This window comes from Condylostylus longicornis, unplaced genomic scaffold (assembly GCF_029603195.1).
Source record: "Condylostylus longicornis isolate FDR11 unplaced genomic scaffold, ASM2960319v2 ptg000026l, whole genome shotgun sequence".
NCBI classification, from domain to species: domain Eukaryota; kingdom Metazoa; phylum Arthropoda; class Insecta; order Diptera; family Dolichopodidae; genus Condylostylus; species Condylostylus longicornis.
In genome coordinates this window covers 405249-422863 of record NW_026577995.1, presented here as the reverse complement: position 1 = coordinate 422863, position 17615 = coordinate 405249, and the positions used below count along the sequence as shown (strand labels likewise).

The 17615-nt window shown below is 23.7% G+C and overlaps 2 protein-coding genes across 2 annotated transcripts; both read right to left on the bottom strand.

Moving 5' to 3' along the window:
* Positions 1 to 823: 823 nt before the first annotated feature.
* On the bottom strand, positions 824 to 7853 carry LOC129607112 (lipase 3-like). The gene is made up of 5 exons (XM_055517849.1): positions 7681 to 7853; positions 3035 to 3281; positions 2659 to 2975; positions 2439 to 2594; positions 824 to 2329 (listed from the first exon to the last, which is right to left on the bottom strand). Exons 1-5 carry the CDS (start codon positions 7798 to 7800, stop codon positions 1943 to 1945), a joined length of 1227 nt encoding a protein of 408 aa, XP_055373824.1. The 5' UTR covers positions 7801 to 7853; the 3' UTR covers positions 824 to 1942.
* Positions 7854 to 9913: 2060 nt separating this feature from the next.
* On the bottom strand, positions 9914 to 16139 carry LOC129607138 (lipase 3-like). Its single transcript, XM_055517886.1, has 5 exons — positions 15844 to 16139; positions 11170 to 11416; positions 10794 to 11110; positions 10574 to 10729; positions 9914 to 10462 (listed from the first exon to the last, which is right to left on the bottom strand). The coding sequence occupies exons 1-5, from the start codon at positions 15961 to 15963 to the stop codon at positions 10076 to 10078; spliced, it is 1227 nt and encodes a 408-aa protein (XP_055373861.1). The 5' UTR covers positions 15964 to 16139; the 3' UTR covers positions 9914 to 10075.
* Between the last annotated feature and the right edge of the window lie 1476 nt (positions 16140 to 17615).

Here is a 17615-nt window from a genome sequence, read left to right as displayed (position 1 = left end):
TATTCTTTTAATATTAAATGAAAGAATATTATAAGAACAATCATTTATTATCCACAAAAATTTTAGAATAATATTATAAAGTCACTATTTTTATGCACAAAATTTATATTAAATATTTTATAAAATATACCATATTTTAATTTAAAAAATAATTAGAAAATGGATGGTATATTAAAAAAATGTTATGTAAGTGAATAACAACGCTGGAAAGTTGTTAATATGTAATGTGATTTTAATGAAAATATGAAAAACTATTTTAAATTTTTGTAATAATTTTATTATATTTGTATTTATCTATCTGTAAGAAAATAACAAGGAAAAAATGGGAACATATGTTTTTTGTACGAACTATAAAAATATGTGCATTCACTTATATTGAAATCTGGAATTGAATTTATTAAACAATTAAAATTAATAAATACACATTGTTATACACACTATAAATCATATAGTGCTAATATATAAGCACTTTGTTATACACACTATAAATCAGCTTTTTTAAGATTTTTATAAATTTAAATATCATACTTAAAAAGTAAGTACTAAATTTTATTATATTTTTTATAGAATGCTCTATTTTTGTGTTTTAGAAATTAAAATCAGTAAGCAAGCACTATAAAATAGTGCTAATTTATTGATTTAATTGCAAAGAAACAACAATTATTTTCCAATATTTGTGAATTATGAAAAATATTTCATAGACAGCTACCGCAGACTTTCAGTTACTGCAGATTTTAATTTTAATATCACATTTTTCCCATTATTTACATACATACATACTCGTACAATAATGTAAAGATATATATATATATATATGTATATAATTTTATAATTTATAAATATAATTTTAAAAGACATTATCTTCATTTTATAAGATCAGGATTTATTATATTAAATGAGTATCAATTATATTTTGTATATTGTATGTTGTATATGAAATAAGCAAAAATAATAAAACTATAGACAATAAAATAAATGAATAAAATTGAATATTTTAAATTGTATAAATTTTATAGATTATAGAATTAAGAATAAAAAAACAGAAAGCAAAAATTTGTAATTAAAAATTACTTTTTAAATATTTAAAATTAATTATCGTTTAGTATTTTATTAAATAATTTAGGCGTTTATTATGTGTACGTATGATTTATAAGAAATTAAGAAAATAGAAAAAAAAACAAAGCCAAAATCAGAAACAAATAGAAACCTAAAAAAAACAAAATTTGAATTATTAAATTATTATATATTTAATTGTAATTAATATTGAGTTTTATTGTGTTTTATAATTATATTTTTTATTTTCTTTAGAAAAAATTAAAATTTTAGGTACGAAAATCGATTATCAAATGACTAACCCTTATTTATTGCTATTTTTTCAGTACTTTACAAAATTAAATAATCAAGTTTAAGGCAGAAAATTTCTCACATTTTTATTTAAGGTATTGAGAATAAGTAGATATTGCCGAGTCAACTCTGTAGTACCCGTACGAATAAATGATTCGAACTAAGAGTTGTTTAATAATTGCAGAGCACAACTTATTAGATTCTTTTGGTTTTTTTATATAGTGATTTTGTTATTCATAGTTTTTAAGTTTCGAGTTCGAATATACAAAGTAAATATAAAAATATTATTTATAACTAAAATTTGCATACACTTTGGCTAAAAATATAGATATCTGAGTACAAATAACATAAACAAAGTTTGAGTATGTTTGAAATTTAAAATTAAATAACTTTCCATTACGCTCCAAACATGGCAAGATAAAAATTTTCCTACTTAAAATTAATTACTTTCTATTATATTGCTCAAAAAATTTTTATGCTATTATCACCGTTTATAATTATTCTTAAAAATATATTTAAAATTTTACTTATAATTAATAAAACTAAATATTTTATAAGATATGATCGTTCTTTAAATTTATAAATTAATAAATTATGGCTAACTATCAGAACTTATAATACTTTGTAGAATCGTATCATAAAGCAGTTCTTTGGCTTGTTTTCCAATGATATAATCAAAATGATTCCATTCTTTGTCAGCTATTTCAATATAATTTGGTTTTATTGGTAATTTTGATATTAATGTTTTAACATCTTTAAGGCTGGAAATTGGATCATTGCCACTAACATAAAGGTTAATTGGGGTTGCTGTTACTTTCTCTAATGGATATTTAATTGGAGTTTTTTGTTTATAACGTTTCAAATTGCCTTCTTCTCCATAATCAAATGATTGAAATTCCCCATTCAAATATAACTGAGAATAATGTAAGGTTTGATATATAGAAGCGCCAGCTGGAGCGTATTTATAAAGTTTATAAAGTATTTCCTAAAAAATATCAAATTCGTTTATCAAAATCATGATTATCTTAATCTATTATACGAGTATACTTTAATTTGACACAAAAGTGACGTTTGACATTTAAGCATTTACTTACAGTATCAATTTGTTTTGGATTCTCTCCACCTCCAATCGATAATAATTTGTAACAAAGATTTGAATCTGGATCTTCTGATCTGCAAAAGTTTTGTAAACTTGTAAATAACAGAGAATTAGGAAAATATTCCTCAAAACCAAATGCTGTCGTAAAACGCTAAAAAAAAACATAAGTGATTGATTCCTTTAATACAAATTTAGTAAAAAAATGTAAAATTTACATAAATTGTTGGAATATACAAAGCTGGTAATGTAAAATAAACACTTGTCGTGTATTTCATAAATGTCACTGGTGCCAAAGCATGCATCGTTTTAATCTTGTCATTATATTCAGGTAGTAAAGATGTTAATACAAAAAATGTGGTTGTTCCTTGGGAATGACCAATATAATGTATTTGCCGTTTTCCTGTCTTTTTTAATATATAATCAATATTAGCTGGATTATCATAAATTCCAATTTCATGCCATGTAAAATCCCAAAATTCATGTTGATTTGGTTTTAAGTATCGATGACGTCTTGAATATGTCGTACCTCTTGCTAAAATTTAATTTTAAATTTTATATACGCATTACAAATTTATTGTTTATTCAAAATACCATTGCCAAGCCAAACATCATAACCTGCATCATATAATAAATATGCTAAAGCACGTCCAGGGCCAGAAACTAACCAATTTTCTGAGTTTCCCAATAAACCATGAAATAAATAAACAGGTGGTAATTTATTTTTGCCTTCATTCTCCGTAACATTTATTGAGATTCTATTTAAACGTAAAATATATCCATCTTTGGTGGTGACATCATGGTCTTCAATTTTATAGCCATCCCGATAGCTGATATTGTTCTAAAAATAATTTTGAAACTTATTAAATATCATTAAATACAAAAGATTTAAATGCTAAGTAAAAAAATAAATTGAAAATTATATAATTTCGGTGCTATGCACCTTGACTGGTTTCGTTGTAAGGTCACAAGGGAATTGGTTGAATAACTTAGCTGAGGGAAGGTCATATTATTTCTGCCGAATGAGGTTTGCTCAATTCTGCCCATTGAACATTATCCTATAGTCTATTATCCATATGACGAAGGATAACCATGGCAAAATGTTTTATCTCAAATATGAAGAAACGGCGGTGCACGCACAGTGCAATTAGAAGAGAATTTTAGCGGGGACTTCTTGTCCATTTACAAATATATTTTAAAGAGAAACACACAAATTAATTGCCTAGTTATTAAGATAGTAATTTGATTTTCTATGATATACATATGTATGTATGTATGTATATCTATCGATTTTCTACAATTTTTTTTATTTTAATTAAATTCTTACTCACATAGTCACTACACTGCTTTTTTTGATTTGTAACATTAATTACTACGTGTAGCACATTTAAATTTCATTGCTCCCTTTTGACATATTTTTACAGACAAAAACGAACGTTTCAATGTCAGTTTTACACTATTATTTTTATTATTTTGTTTTAACCGTACATGACGAATGCACTTAATTGTCAACATTATTTGTACACAATATGAACAAGTACAGTCATAAAACATTCTGTAAATGCATTTGAGTATTTGCGTGCAGACTTTCCCTGAGTTAAACAGTATTGATAAGGAAGTTGACTTAAATCTTCCGTTGCTCTCAAAGAACGTTTTTCTAATTTAAAATAGTTTGTTATACTTAGACTTAGCATTTTGGTCAAATATGAAAGAAAAGTATGCTGCCGCAGCTTTCCATTAATTGATTTTCAATTACACGTCTAGTTTAAACAATTATTACATAATATCTTTATAATATAAATATTATTAAATAAAATTGTTATTATTAAATATTGTCCTACATCTATGAATAGAGGAAGAGAAGTGAATAAAGATATTAAAAATTTTAACTTATTTTATTTTTAACCCATTCAATTTATCACTTAAACTAATTGTAATTATTATCCAGAACTCATACCATAATTTTTGCAAAATTTGAGTATCTGTAAACACACAAGCACACCATGTATATGTACTTCATGTGCACAGAAACCAAAAAAATATTTTTTAAATTTATTATTCTAGTATTGAGAATGCAAATTCACTGAATATTTTCTGATTTACTGAATAATTTTCTAAAAAAAACCAACATATTTCTATTGTTTAATTAATAAGTATAAATTGAAAATTCTTACAATGATTTGCTTTTATTCAAAATATCAATTCAAATGCAAATTAAATTCAATTTGCAAATACTATCAATTTGAACTTGAAGTTTTTTAAATGTAAAATTCATGTTCCAAAATATAGATTTGAATGTTTGAACAGGCCATTCCGAAATGAAAATGAAATTTTTTTTTTGACAATTTAAAAATTTTTACAATTATATTATAAAAATTATATTTAGCTGTCTATATATTTATTATATATTATATTTAGCTGTCAGAAGTTCTAATTTAATTGATTTAAAAGTCAATATTTTTTTTTGGCAATTGGAACCCATAGCACGACTGGGTAGATTTTGTGAATTTACTTAAATGTATTTAAATCTGAAATATCAACACTTATGGTAATATCAACAGTGGTTATTTAACTATTTAACCAGTGTCTTAATTAATTTAAAGGAATTACGTTTGCGTTGCAGAAAATTTGAAAACAAAAAAACTATAAAAAAAATTTGAAAATAAAATTTTTTTATTAATTTAGATCATAATGAACACATTATAGAATATGAACAGACAGTGGCAGATAAAAAGACAGTTTCAATATAAAAAGTAGTTGCCAGCTTAAGCCAAGTAATTAATTAAATAAAAATTTGAATATTGAAAAAAAAAACTATACACAAATCATAAAATTTAAACTTAAAATTCAATTCATGAAAAATTTATTTTTCGTTCGATAATTTGTCAAAATTTAACAACAAAAAAATTTTTTTTTGTATTCTAAAAATAAACATTTTACGAATTTTTTAATTATTTTTTCAATAAAATTAGAATTTTCGGTAGCAAAAACCAATTAAAAAATGCAAAAAATGTTACTAGTTAAAACTAGTTAAAATAGTGTTACCATAATATGAAATTAAAAGCATAATATTTTTTATTATCTTCCATATTGTAAGTGTATGGCAAATAAATATGTATATAGCTAAGTAATAAATATTTACCGATTCAGGTATAATATTCATTTCGTAAAAAATGCCTAAATACTATTGTGTTGAAGGCTGTTGAAAACTGTTTCAACAAACTGCCAATGAAAGAGAATTAGAATATTGATCACTAATGCGGTAACAACATTGTTCCTGAAATTCGGAAATTTATTAAATTACTAGAATATTGAATTTTTAGCTTTATTACTTTATTTATAATATTTTTTAGTTTATATAATTTATAATATAACAAATATGGCCAAACTGCGGCTCGCGAGCCGCATGTGACTCTTCAACCAATTTTATGCGGCTCTCGAAGAAAAAATTAAAAAATATTTTTAGTGCAGCTCAAGTCGAAAAAAAATATTCCCAAAAAAATTTTTTTAAAGAAATTTGATTAAAAGTAAAAACGCAGTAGAGTATATCTTTTCCCACACTTTTTAATTTTGTCAACGCTTACTTAACATATGGAAAAATAATTTGTATATATTGTCAAAGCTTAAATTCTTAATCACTCAACTTAGATTTGCAGGGTCAGTAGAAAACTATTTCTGATCTCACGCAAACAATCTTTAGTTTTCAAAAAAAAAGCTACTTTTTAAAAATGATATATTGACAATGAATTTCAATCATTTTCCGAGATTGAAAGAAAAAATCGGAAATAGAAAATGAAAAGCTTAAAGAATATGTGGATAGATTGCAGGAGTTGATGGAGAATTTTAATTTACGATTTCAAGATTTAAAAAAATTTAAAATTTGTATAAATTTTCTTGTAAATCCATTTGAAATTGATATTATTGGTGAAGACTTCATATTTCCACAATATTTACTGAGTAAGTTAATTTCAATGTTCGGCATAACATATTGCTGCGAATCATTATATTCTACAATCAAATTTATTAAGTCCAAGCACCGGTCGCAGCTAACAAATGAACATTTGACTGAGCTTATACGTACGGCATTCACAAATTATAAGCCAGATTTTCAGAAATTTGTAATACACAATGTAATGCATCAACCAGTAAAGTATAAAAATATCATATGTTTTTCTTTAATTATAACTCTTTTTTATTTGTAGGACTAAGACATTTTCAACCAGATATTACATAATTTATAATTTATATCATTGCGGCTCGCAAAAAATTCAAAATTTTGAGTTTTGGCTCTTACCATGACCAAGTCTGGCCACCCCTGTAATATAATCTTAACTATAATCCAGTTAAGTTTATTACTTTATTTCATCTTTTTTACATTAAATAATTCATGTAATTTTTAGCATAATCTTCTAATATTTTATGTATCTTTTATGAATTTTAATAACTGCAACACTACAATGTTTGACTACATAACAAGAAAACGACATATTGACATATGCACACCGATAAGCTGTGACATTTTAAAAATTAAGTAGAGTATAAATTTTTCTATACCCAAAATTCGAAATATCTTCATAATTAATATAATAATACATAAACTACATAACTGCATATAAACTACATAACTACATATAAACTACATATAAAATTACTTTAAACAATTAATACAAATATCATTGATTCAAGTTTCAATCCATTTCTTCAATTTATTTCAACTGAACTGAGTTGATATCAAAATTTAATATCACGTAATCAATCAATTACGTTTATTCAAACAATTTGATTGACATTATTTATTAACAATATTCTATTTTAAATAAAAATACGAAACACAATTCTTCACTCCTTTATACATTTGAAACATTCTAAACGCATACGTTAAATTAAGCAAACTAAAACCTAAAATTAAAAAATCGCACTGCACAAACTTATGTTATTCTTAATGTCATATTTTTGTAGTTGTACGTCTATTAACGGTTTTTTTTATTATATTTATGTGAATGAGTGTTATATTGTTCGAGTTGTAAAGTTTCTAATTTTGAGTTTTTAACTTTCTTTAATTCTATATTTAACTTGGTTCTAGCGCAATTTAATTTTGAAAGTTATAAAGTCTTACGATTAATAAAAAAAACAAATTAATTTACAATTAATTTTATATATGCATATCTTCACACTTGTCATATTGTTTACAAATCATTTTCTAATTTTATTGATTTTATATATTTTTTAATATTACATACTTTATAATCTTCACCATCAACATCTCTTCTTAATGCATCTTTAATAATGGGACCAATTCTTATCCCTTGCACAGTAATTGCAACAAAACAATAAAATCTTAATAAAATTTTAAACAACATTCTAATTTTATTTTATTTTCCAAAATTCTATTATTGCCAAGTTAATTTTAATCTAAATAATTTAAACTAAACTTTAAATGAATTAAATTTTTTATTTTTTAAAATGCACAATAAAATCACATTTAATTTTTTTTTATTTTCGTACACAACACAATAACATCAAAGCGTTCTTACAAATTTCGCATTAAGAACGATTAAAAAACAATAACGTGCTTTCCACTCGAAATCCTTATTAAAAATAAATCAAACAGAAAATATTTAACTTTAATGTTGTACATAAACTAACTAAAGCTCGTCTAGATATTATTTATTTAATTTTTATCGGATTAATACACGATCGCGATTATATTTAAAACATTTAAAATTCTTTATTTACACTCACACTTTAATAAAATGAAGTCGCGCACACATTGTGTACCACACACAAATAATAATAATTTTTTGTGCTACAAACGTAATTGAATAATAACAAATTTTCAACCCTTAACTTTTATACAAATCAAAAAAAAAAGATAGATAGTAAAAAGTTAATTCAAAAGTTTAATTTTATTTTGTGATTTTATTTAAAAAATTTATTCCAATACTTCCAATGGCTTTTATTTACTCAACTATATGGTAAACATTAAACCACATATGCATGTGTGATTGTTTTCTGGTGTGTGACTACACAAACACGTTGGGTAAGGTAATATTGCATATTTTTTATGTTCTTGTATTGTTCCTGCTAGTAGCGTTATTTAATTTTCTTTTAAAGAAATAACCGGTAAATATAAAGATTTTATACAAAATTCTTATACAATATGCTTGTATGAAGATGTGTGTAATCAACATTAATTATTAACAGTAGTGTTCATAACTAAATATTTATATCGTATGCATGTTCCATATTATGTGAATATATTAAAAATAAATTTTATTAACAGGATATTTTAAAATTCAAATAAAGAATTCAAGAATTCTCGTTTTTTTTCCTCCAAATATTAAATGGTTTATTTTTGCTTCCCAATTTGATATTATGCATTAAAAATGAATTCCGTATAACAAAAACTTGATTCTCTACAGTGTAAAGTGTATATTCCGTCAGAATTTCTCATCAGATTCACTTGTAAAGTTTAACTGATTCACTAGCTAAGCTTTTAATTTTATTACTGCAATAGTCTAGAAGAAATTTCATGCTTAATTTTGCAATAATATGAACGAATCAATTAAGTTAATTTATTTTGTAGGTTAAAAAATGATTTTCAATTGAACTTTGAATTTTATGTTTAAATGAAAATAATAACAAAATTGTAAATTTATTTAAATTTAAAGAATATAATTGTGAAATTCCATTTACAGGTATACAACAACATTCTAACACACTTTAGATCTACTTATAACACTAAAATAACACCAACTCGTACATAGGAGTAGTTGAGATGTTTGTTAAACGAGCATTTATTCCAGTAGATGGCTTTAAATTTTTATATGAAATTCAATTTCAAGTAATCAACAACTCCTAAATTCAAGATATTTAAATAATAATATAGAAAATAATGAATTCAGTAAGCCTGGAAGTAATTTTCTAATTAAAGGAAGCAATTAATTATGTTCTAAATTTTGTGTTGTTATTCATAGTTCAAGTTTTCAATTTGAATTACATGAAATTAGTAATTATACAATGGAAAAGGAATCTGAAGTCTCAAATTCTTATTCGATTGTATATGTATGTATGTAAGTAAATGATTTAAATAAAGACTAGTTTATTTTCCTTTTTATAGTTTTAATAAAATTGTTCTTTTATTTTTCTTAAATTTTTAATTTCACAGTTTTAAAAAATTGTCAATTTCTTTTTTCAAATTTTTCTTTGAAAAATTTTAACCATTTCGATACTCTAATAAAATTTCTTTTATTTTAATATAAATGTAGAATTTGTGTAAAATTTTCTGAATTTACATATATTTTTTTAACAATATACTTAAAACTATTAAATGACATGAACTATTAAATTATGTACATATTGACAAAACTCTTATACTATCAAAAACTTAAAAAATTCATATAACCTATAAGGTTTGAGTATTTACGAATTTACAAATTAGATTCATAATTAATTTTCGCATTACATTTTAAATATGGCAAGACTTAGTTTTCTTACTTAAAATTAATACTTTTTGTTATATTGCCGTATAATATTATTTGTATAGTATATTAATATCACCGTTTAAAAATATTATAAAAATATAAAATTTTAAGAAACTATCGCGTCTTAAATCTAAAAATTGTCAAAATATTGTTAGCTGTCAGAACTTATAATACTTTTTAGAATCTTATCATAACATAATTCCTTGGCTTGTTTCCCAATGAGATAATCAAAATGATTCCATTCTTTGTCAGCTATTTCGATATAATTTGGTTTTATTGGTAATTTTGATATTAATGTTTTTACATCTTTAAGACTGGAAATCGGATCATTGCCACTAACATAAAGGTTAATTGGGGTTGCTGTTACTTTCTCTAATGAATATTTAATTGGAGTCTTTTGTTTATAACGTTTCAAATTGCCTTTTTCCCCGTAATCAAATGATTGGAATTCCCCATTCAAATGCAGTTGAGAATAATGTAAGGCTTGATAAATGGAAGCGCCAGCTGGAGCGTATTTAAAAAATTTAAAAAGTGTTTCCTAAAAAATAAAACCAAACATAAACAAAAACAAATTGTTATAATTTTATCTCATTTAATTTATACTCTTTGTGACACAAAAGTAACGTTTGACATTTAAACATTTACTTACAGCATCAATTTGTTTTGGGTTTGCTCCACCTCCAATCGATAATAATTTGTAACAAAGATTTGAATCCGGATCTTCTGATCTGCAAAAGTTTTGTAAACTTGCAAATAATAGAGAGTTAGGAAAATATTCCTCTAAACCAAATGCTGTCGTAAAACGCTAAAAAAAAACATAAGTGATTGATTCCTTTTAATATAAAATTAGTAAAAAATATAAAATTTACATAAATTGTTGGAATATACAAAGCTGGTAATGTAAAATAAACACTTGTCGTGTATTTCATAAATGTCACTGGTGCCAAAGCATGCATCGTTTTAATCTTGTCATTATATTCAGGTAGTAAAGATGTTAATACAAAAAATGTGGTTGTTCCTTGGGAGTGACCAATATAATGTATTTGCCGTTTTCCTGTCTTTTTTAATATATAATCAATATTAGCTGGATTATCATAAATTCCAATTTCATGCCATGTAAAATCCCAAAATTCATGTTGATTTGGTTTTAAGTAACGATGACGTCTTGAATGTGTTGTACCTCTTGCTAAAATTTAATTTTAAATTTTATATACGCATTACAAATTTATTGTTTATTCAAAATACCATTGCCAAGCCAAACATCATAACCTGCATCACATAATAAATATGCTAAAGCACGTCCAGGACCAGAAACTAACCAAATTTCTGAATTTTCTAATAAACCATGAAATAAATAAACAGGTGGTAATTTATTTTTGCCTTCATTCTCTGTAACATTTGATGAGATTCTATTTAAGCGTATAATGTATCCATCTTTTGTAGTGATATCGTGATCTTCAATTTTATAACCATCTCGATAGCTGACATTATTCTGAAAAATAAATTAAAAAACTAATTTAATTATCATTAATTTTAATTTAATAAAAATGCTGAGCTTTAAAATTAATTACATGAACGTTGAAATTTCACTCGTTATAATTAGTTAAATACGACTGCGATTTTGTAGTGCACATAAAATTTTGTTACCAAATGTTTCAAAAACATATTGATTAACTATTGTTAATCATTTTATTCTACAATATGGATCATAGATACAATGTAGTTCAACACTAATACAGCCGAATAATAGTAATTGAAAGAGCAACCGGAGAGAATAGCAAATTAAAAATTTTTCTCTCCCGTCTTAGTTTTCTATAATTTTTGGAATATTATTATTTTAACGATTAAATTTAAATATTCATCGATTCTATCAATTAAATATTATTTAATCGATAGAATCGATAAATTAATCGTTACAAATCTTTTTTCAATTACACTATTAATTACTATGTGTAGCACGTTTCAATTTCATTGCTCCCTTTTGACATATTTTTACAGACAAAAACAAACGTTTCAATGTCAGTTTTGCGCTATTATTTTTATTATTTTACTTTAACCAGCAATGACAGGTGCACTTATATGTCAACGTTATTTGTATACTATTCGCATATATTTTTTGATGTATGCAAAATATATTATGAGCACATTCATAAAAAATTCTGTAAATGCATGTTGTATGCGGATTTGTGTGCAGATTTTCATTGAGTTACAACATTAAAAAGGAAGTTGACTTAAAATCTTGTGTTGCACTTAAAAGAATTTCTAGTATAAGTTTTATTTTGAAATTTTTGAATAGGTATGTACTTAATTTGTTTATGAATGTTAATTAAAATTTTAATATCATAAATATTTTTAAAATGACAGGAAAAAATTCATCATTCTGTTTTTCATTATCACTAATATTAATGTAAATGCAAAGTTGATAATTTGATTTTTTCAATTATTTGAATTTGTTATTGTCATTATCGCATTATGTTTTTAAATTTGCAATATATAAATATGAAACATTTTGTTATACCATAATTTATATTTACATATAAGTATGTAAGTACGTGATTAGAATAAGATTTTCAGTTATTTAATTAGCAATATATACATATGTATGACACTTAATGTTTATTCATGTAATTAATTACTAGCTAAGTAGAACGTTAGAATATTAATCTTTAGTTTATTTTTTAACTAGGTTGATCAAATTTGTAACAATAGTGTACTGTCAATCAAATTAATTTGCAGGCTAATTTATTGACATATTTAATTTTCGAAGGAATTATTATATTATTGATAGTGAAATTATATTCTCATATTTGTGCATACAAACACACAATTTCAAAATTATTCTTCTTTTTGCGGACTTGATATTGTATTTATGCGTGTAAACGATATAATGTAAATGCACTTGTTGTTTTTTTTGGGTATGTGCGAACGTGCTTCTATACTAAATACTAAATACTAAACTTTTGAAATGAAATTGATAACAAAAATTACTTCTATTTCTTAACTTTTTGAATTAAATTTTGAACTATTTACTTTGTCCGTTCGCCTTTCTTCTGTGTGTCTGTTCACAAAACTATCTACACCCTTTAAGATAGAAAGCTGAAAACTTTTTTGCAGATCATTGTTCAAAACTCATTTCTCTACAGAAAAATTTTTATCTATTCCGCCCTCTCTGAAAGTTATAACACTTCAAATACCAAGAAAAGTAATGAGTTTCTTCTACCACGACAGTTTACTTGAATAATAAAATGATAAAATAACCATTTTAATAAGCCTTTAAAATTAACCGTTATCTGAAAGCAGTTTTTTTCTTCTAAATGTTAAGTTGTACGAGTTGTCCGAGTAAACATTTTTTTTCAAAGGAAACTACCATACTTCCAAAATATATACTTTATCTTAACTCACTTACTTAATTGTCGCGTTCAACAACTAGCTCAACGTTTCTTTCAAGTTTTTTATTTTGCTTATCCTAAATATATGCAATAATTAGAAATATTTTGTTTATTATTGCAAGTAATTTATATAATTTTAGTTTTTAAAAGTGGTTAATTTTAGTTTATTTGCTCAAGGGAAAAGCGCTATTTTACAAACCATTAGTTTAATCCAATTTTATTATCATTTGTATTTTATATTGTAATTGATTTTTAATTACACATATTTTAAATCATAATTGTTATAACTCCAACATTTATTTTTAATAAATGAAAGATAAAAGCAAACACTAATCTATAAGTAATGACATTAAATATTAAAAATTCTGAACGACTTTTAACAGAAATTTTATCACTTAAACTAATAATAAAGATCATCAGAATTTTTATGTTCATTATTGAGTCATTTAAGTATTTATATATATATATATATATATATATATATATATACATATATGTTCATATATGTACAATTACACACACATAACAATGCGTTATTTATTTTACAAAAAAATATTTTTTTAAATTTATTATTCTAGCAGTGAGAATGCAATTTCCCTTAATAATTGTTGATTAAAAAAATTATTTTTTTATTGATTTGAGAAGTCAAAAAAACACAATTTTTTCAACAACTTTGTTTTTACAAATTATGTTTCTTAATTGAATTAGCAAATATTTTCAGTTCGAATTTTGAAGTTATTATAAAAACTATATATGTAGGTCATTTCGAAATGAAAATAAGGGTTTTATAACTAAAGTTGAAATTTTGACAATTACACATAGTGCGGCTACAATTTTTATATGATATAGCGTTGACACAAAAATTGACATAAACTATTCATTAGTGTACACAGTATTTGTTTAAAGATATTAAATCGCCTATGTTGAGCAGCACTATCCTCAATCACAATTTGAAAATTGTTCAGAAGAGCAAATTAAAGGTGGAAATGTAATTTCGATTTAAATTCTCGGAAGCTTTAAACGATAAAAAAAAACACTTTTATTAGTTTTAGATTACACTCCTATGTCCACATAAATAAAGTAAATGTATTTATAGTTCATTAACGAGTGCGTTAAAATTATCTAACTGTCTCCCTCAGAACGTAACTCACATAGAACATTGCTTAAAAATTTGCATTGTTTTGAGAAAAATGGTCTTCCGCTGTAAACAGGCTAATTATTCTGTAAGATTAGTATTGTATTCAATCACGTGGTGTTTTCTGCAAGCCACTTCCTAAATCGGTTTTGCAAATCATTAATTGAAATTAGATGATTTTACAAACATTTTTTGAAGTCAATTTTTTTATAGAATTTAAATTAATTTGCTTCTCAGAAGTTTTTCAAAATTATATTCATTAATTATAAATTATTATATCATAAACATTTGTTAATTGTTACCTACATTGTATAGTTCGGCCATTAGTTACTTAACCATTTAACCAATCAATAACAATATCTTAATTAACATAATAGAATTAGTTCAAGTGTTAAATGTGGAATTGTAATGTCATGTTTGTGTTGCAAAAAACTTAGACAAAAAAAAATAAATTTGACTTATTTTTTTTATTAATTTAGAAGTGTTTCAGTAATTTTTCAAGATTTATTTTATATTCAGTGCGATTGAATATCATTGCGAAATTTTTATGCTAATTATATTTGCTTCATTTTTTTTAAATCACAATAAATTCACTGGTTATTAAATTTTAAAAATTTTTATAGAATTTAGATTAGTTTTATGTCACTCTTTAGAACAAACAAAAAAATTATTTAAAATTCTTTCATTTTGTATTTTGTAGGTATTGCCAATTTTTTTTAAATTCGAGAAAATATAATTACATAATCGTACATTGGCTGATATGTAGAAGAGATATTGGAAAATGACTCAATAATATTAATGAATAAGGCACAGTATTTGATGATCGTAGAGAATAAAATTATATTCCAAAATTTTAAATTCAATTTATTTATCATGGTATTTTAACTTAAATAACGCTTATACATTTAAAACATGCGATACGCACTTTAAATTAAACAAACTAAAACCTAAAATTAAAAATTCGCACTGCACAAACTTATGTTAATCTTACTGTCATATTTGTAGTTAGACGTATTAATGGTTCTTTGTTTTATTTATGAGAAAGAGTGTTATTGTTTGAGAATTAAAATTTGCAATTTTGAGTTCCAAACTTCTAATTCAATATTAAACTTTCTCCTAGCACAATTTAATTGGAAATATTATAAAATTTTACAATTAACAATAAAAAACAAAGTATTTTTTAATTAATTTTACATATACATATCTTCACACTTGTCTTTATTGGTCAAAACTTCAACTTCAAATAAGGAATACGTATACATACATATATGAAAGCTTAGTATAACAAAATCTTCACTTAACAACTAAATATTTTTTTTTCATCAATAATTAATTATATTATTATTTTTTAATTTTAATCATTATTGATTCTATATATTTTTTAATATTACATACTTTATAATCTTCACCATCAACATCTCTTCTTAATGCATCTTTAATAATGGGACCAATTCTTATCCCTTGCACAGTAATTGCAACAAAACAATAAAATCTTAATAAAATTTTAAACAACATTCTAATTTTATTTTATTTTCCAAAATTCTATTATTGCCAAGTTAATTTTAATCTAAATAATTTAAACTAAACTTTAAATGAATTAAATTTTTTATTTTTTAAAATGCACAATAAAATCACATTTAATTTTTTTTTATTTTCGTACACAACACAATAACATCAAAGCGTTCTTACAAATTTCGCATTAAGAACGATTAAAAAACAATAACGTGCTTTCCACTCGAAATCCTTATTAAAAATAAATCAAACAGAAAATATTTAACTTTAATGTTGTACATAAACTAACTAAAGCTCGTCTAGATATTATTTATTTAATTTTTATCGGATTAATACACGATCGCGATTATATTTAAAACATTTAAAATTCTTTATTTACACTCACACTTTAATAAAATGAAGTCGCGCGCACATTGTGTACCACACACAAATAATAATAATTTTTTGTGCTACAAACGTAATTGAATAATAACAAATTTTCAACCCTTAACTTTTATACAAAAAAAAATTATAGTTAATAATATAAAGTTAATTCAAAAGTTTAATTTTATTTTGTGATTTTATTTAAAAAATTTATTCCAATACTTCCAATGGCTTTTATTTACTCAACTATATGGTAAACATTAAACCACATATGCATATGTGATTGTTTTCTGGTGTGTGACTACACAAACACGTTGGGTAAGGTAATATTGCATATTTTTTATGTTCTTGTATTGTTCCTGCTAGTAGCGTTATTTAATTTTCTTTTAAAGAAATAACCGGTAAATATAAAGATTTTATACAAAATTCTTATACAATATGCTTGTATGAAGATGTGTGTAATCAGCATTAATTAACGGTAGTGTTCATAACTAAATATTCATATCGTATGCATGTTCCATATTATGTGAATATATTAAAAATAAATTTTATTAAGAGGATATTTTAAAATTCAAATAAAGAATTCAAGAATTCTCGTTTTTTTTCCTCCAAATATTAAATGGTTTATTTTTACTTCCCAATTTGATATTATGCATTAGAAATGAATTCCGTATAACAAAAATATACTTGAATATATACAGTGTACAGTATGTATATTCCGCCAGAATCGCTCAGCAGTTTCACTGATTTAAACTAACCAAGCTTTTAATTTTATCATTTCAATGAAGTTCAGAAGAAATTTCATGCTTAAATTTACTTCATATTTGTAATGAGAAGCAATCAAGTTAATTAATTTTGTTCGAGTTCAATTATTATTTTAATTATTTAGTAATCCCTAAAAAATGATTTTCAATTGAACTTTGAATTTTATATTTAAAGAAAAATAATAAGAAAATTATAAATCTGTGCGTTATAAAAACCATAGTAAAGATTTATTTAAAATTTAAGACAAATAATAATTAGCACTGTTTGTAGAGGGAGACCTTTTATAAAACCAAATCTCATTAATTACAATTTCATTTGATTAATTAAGGTTATTAAGTTAAAAAAATAAAATTTAATTCTTAAAAAATTTCGCATTAATTTTATTAATTACGTAGTCGTGTATAAAATTCGTAATATTTATTTTAAATTTATCGTATAAGATCCTACTTCATTTTACCTATTTAGGAACGTTACTGCTAAAAGAATCATATAAATTTTAATATTTACAAAGGATTCACAACATGAAA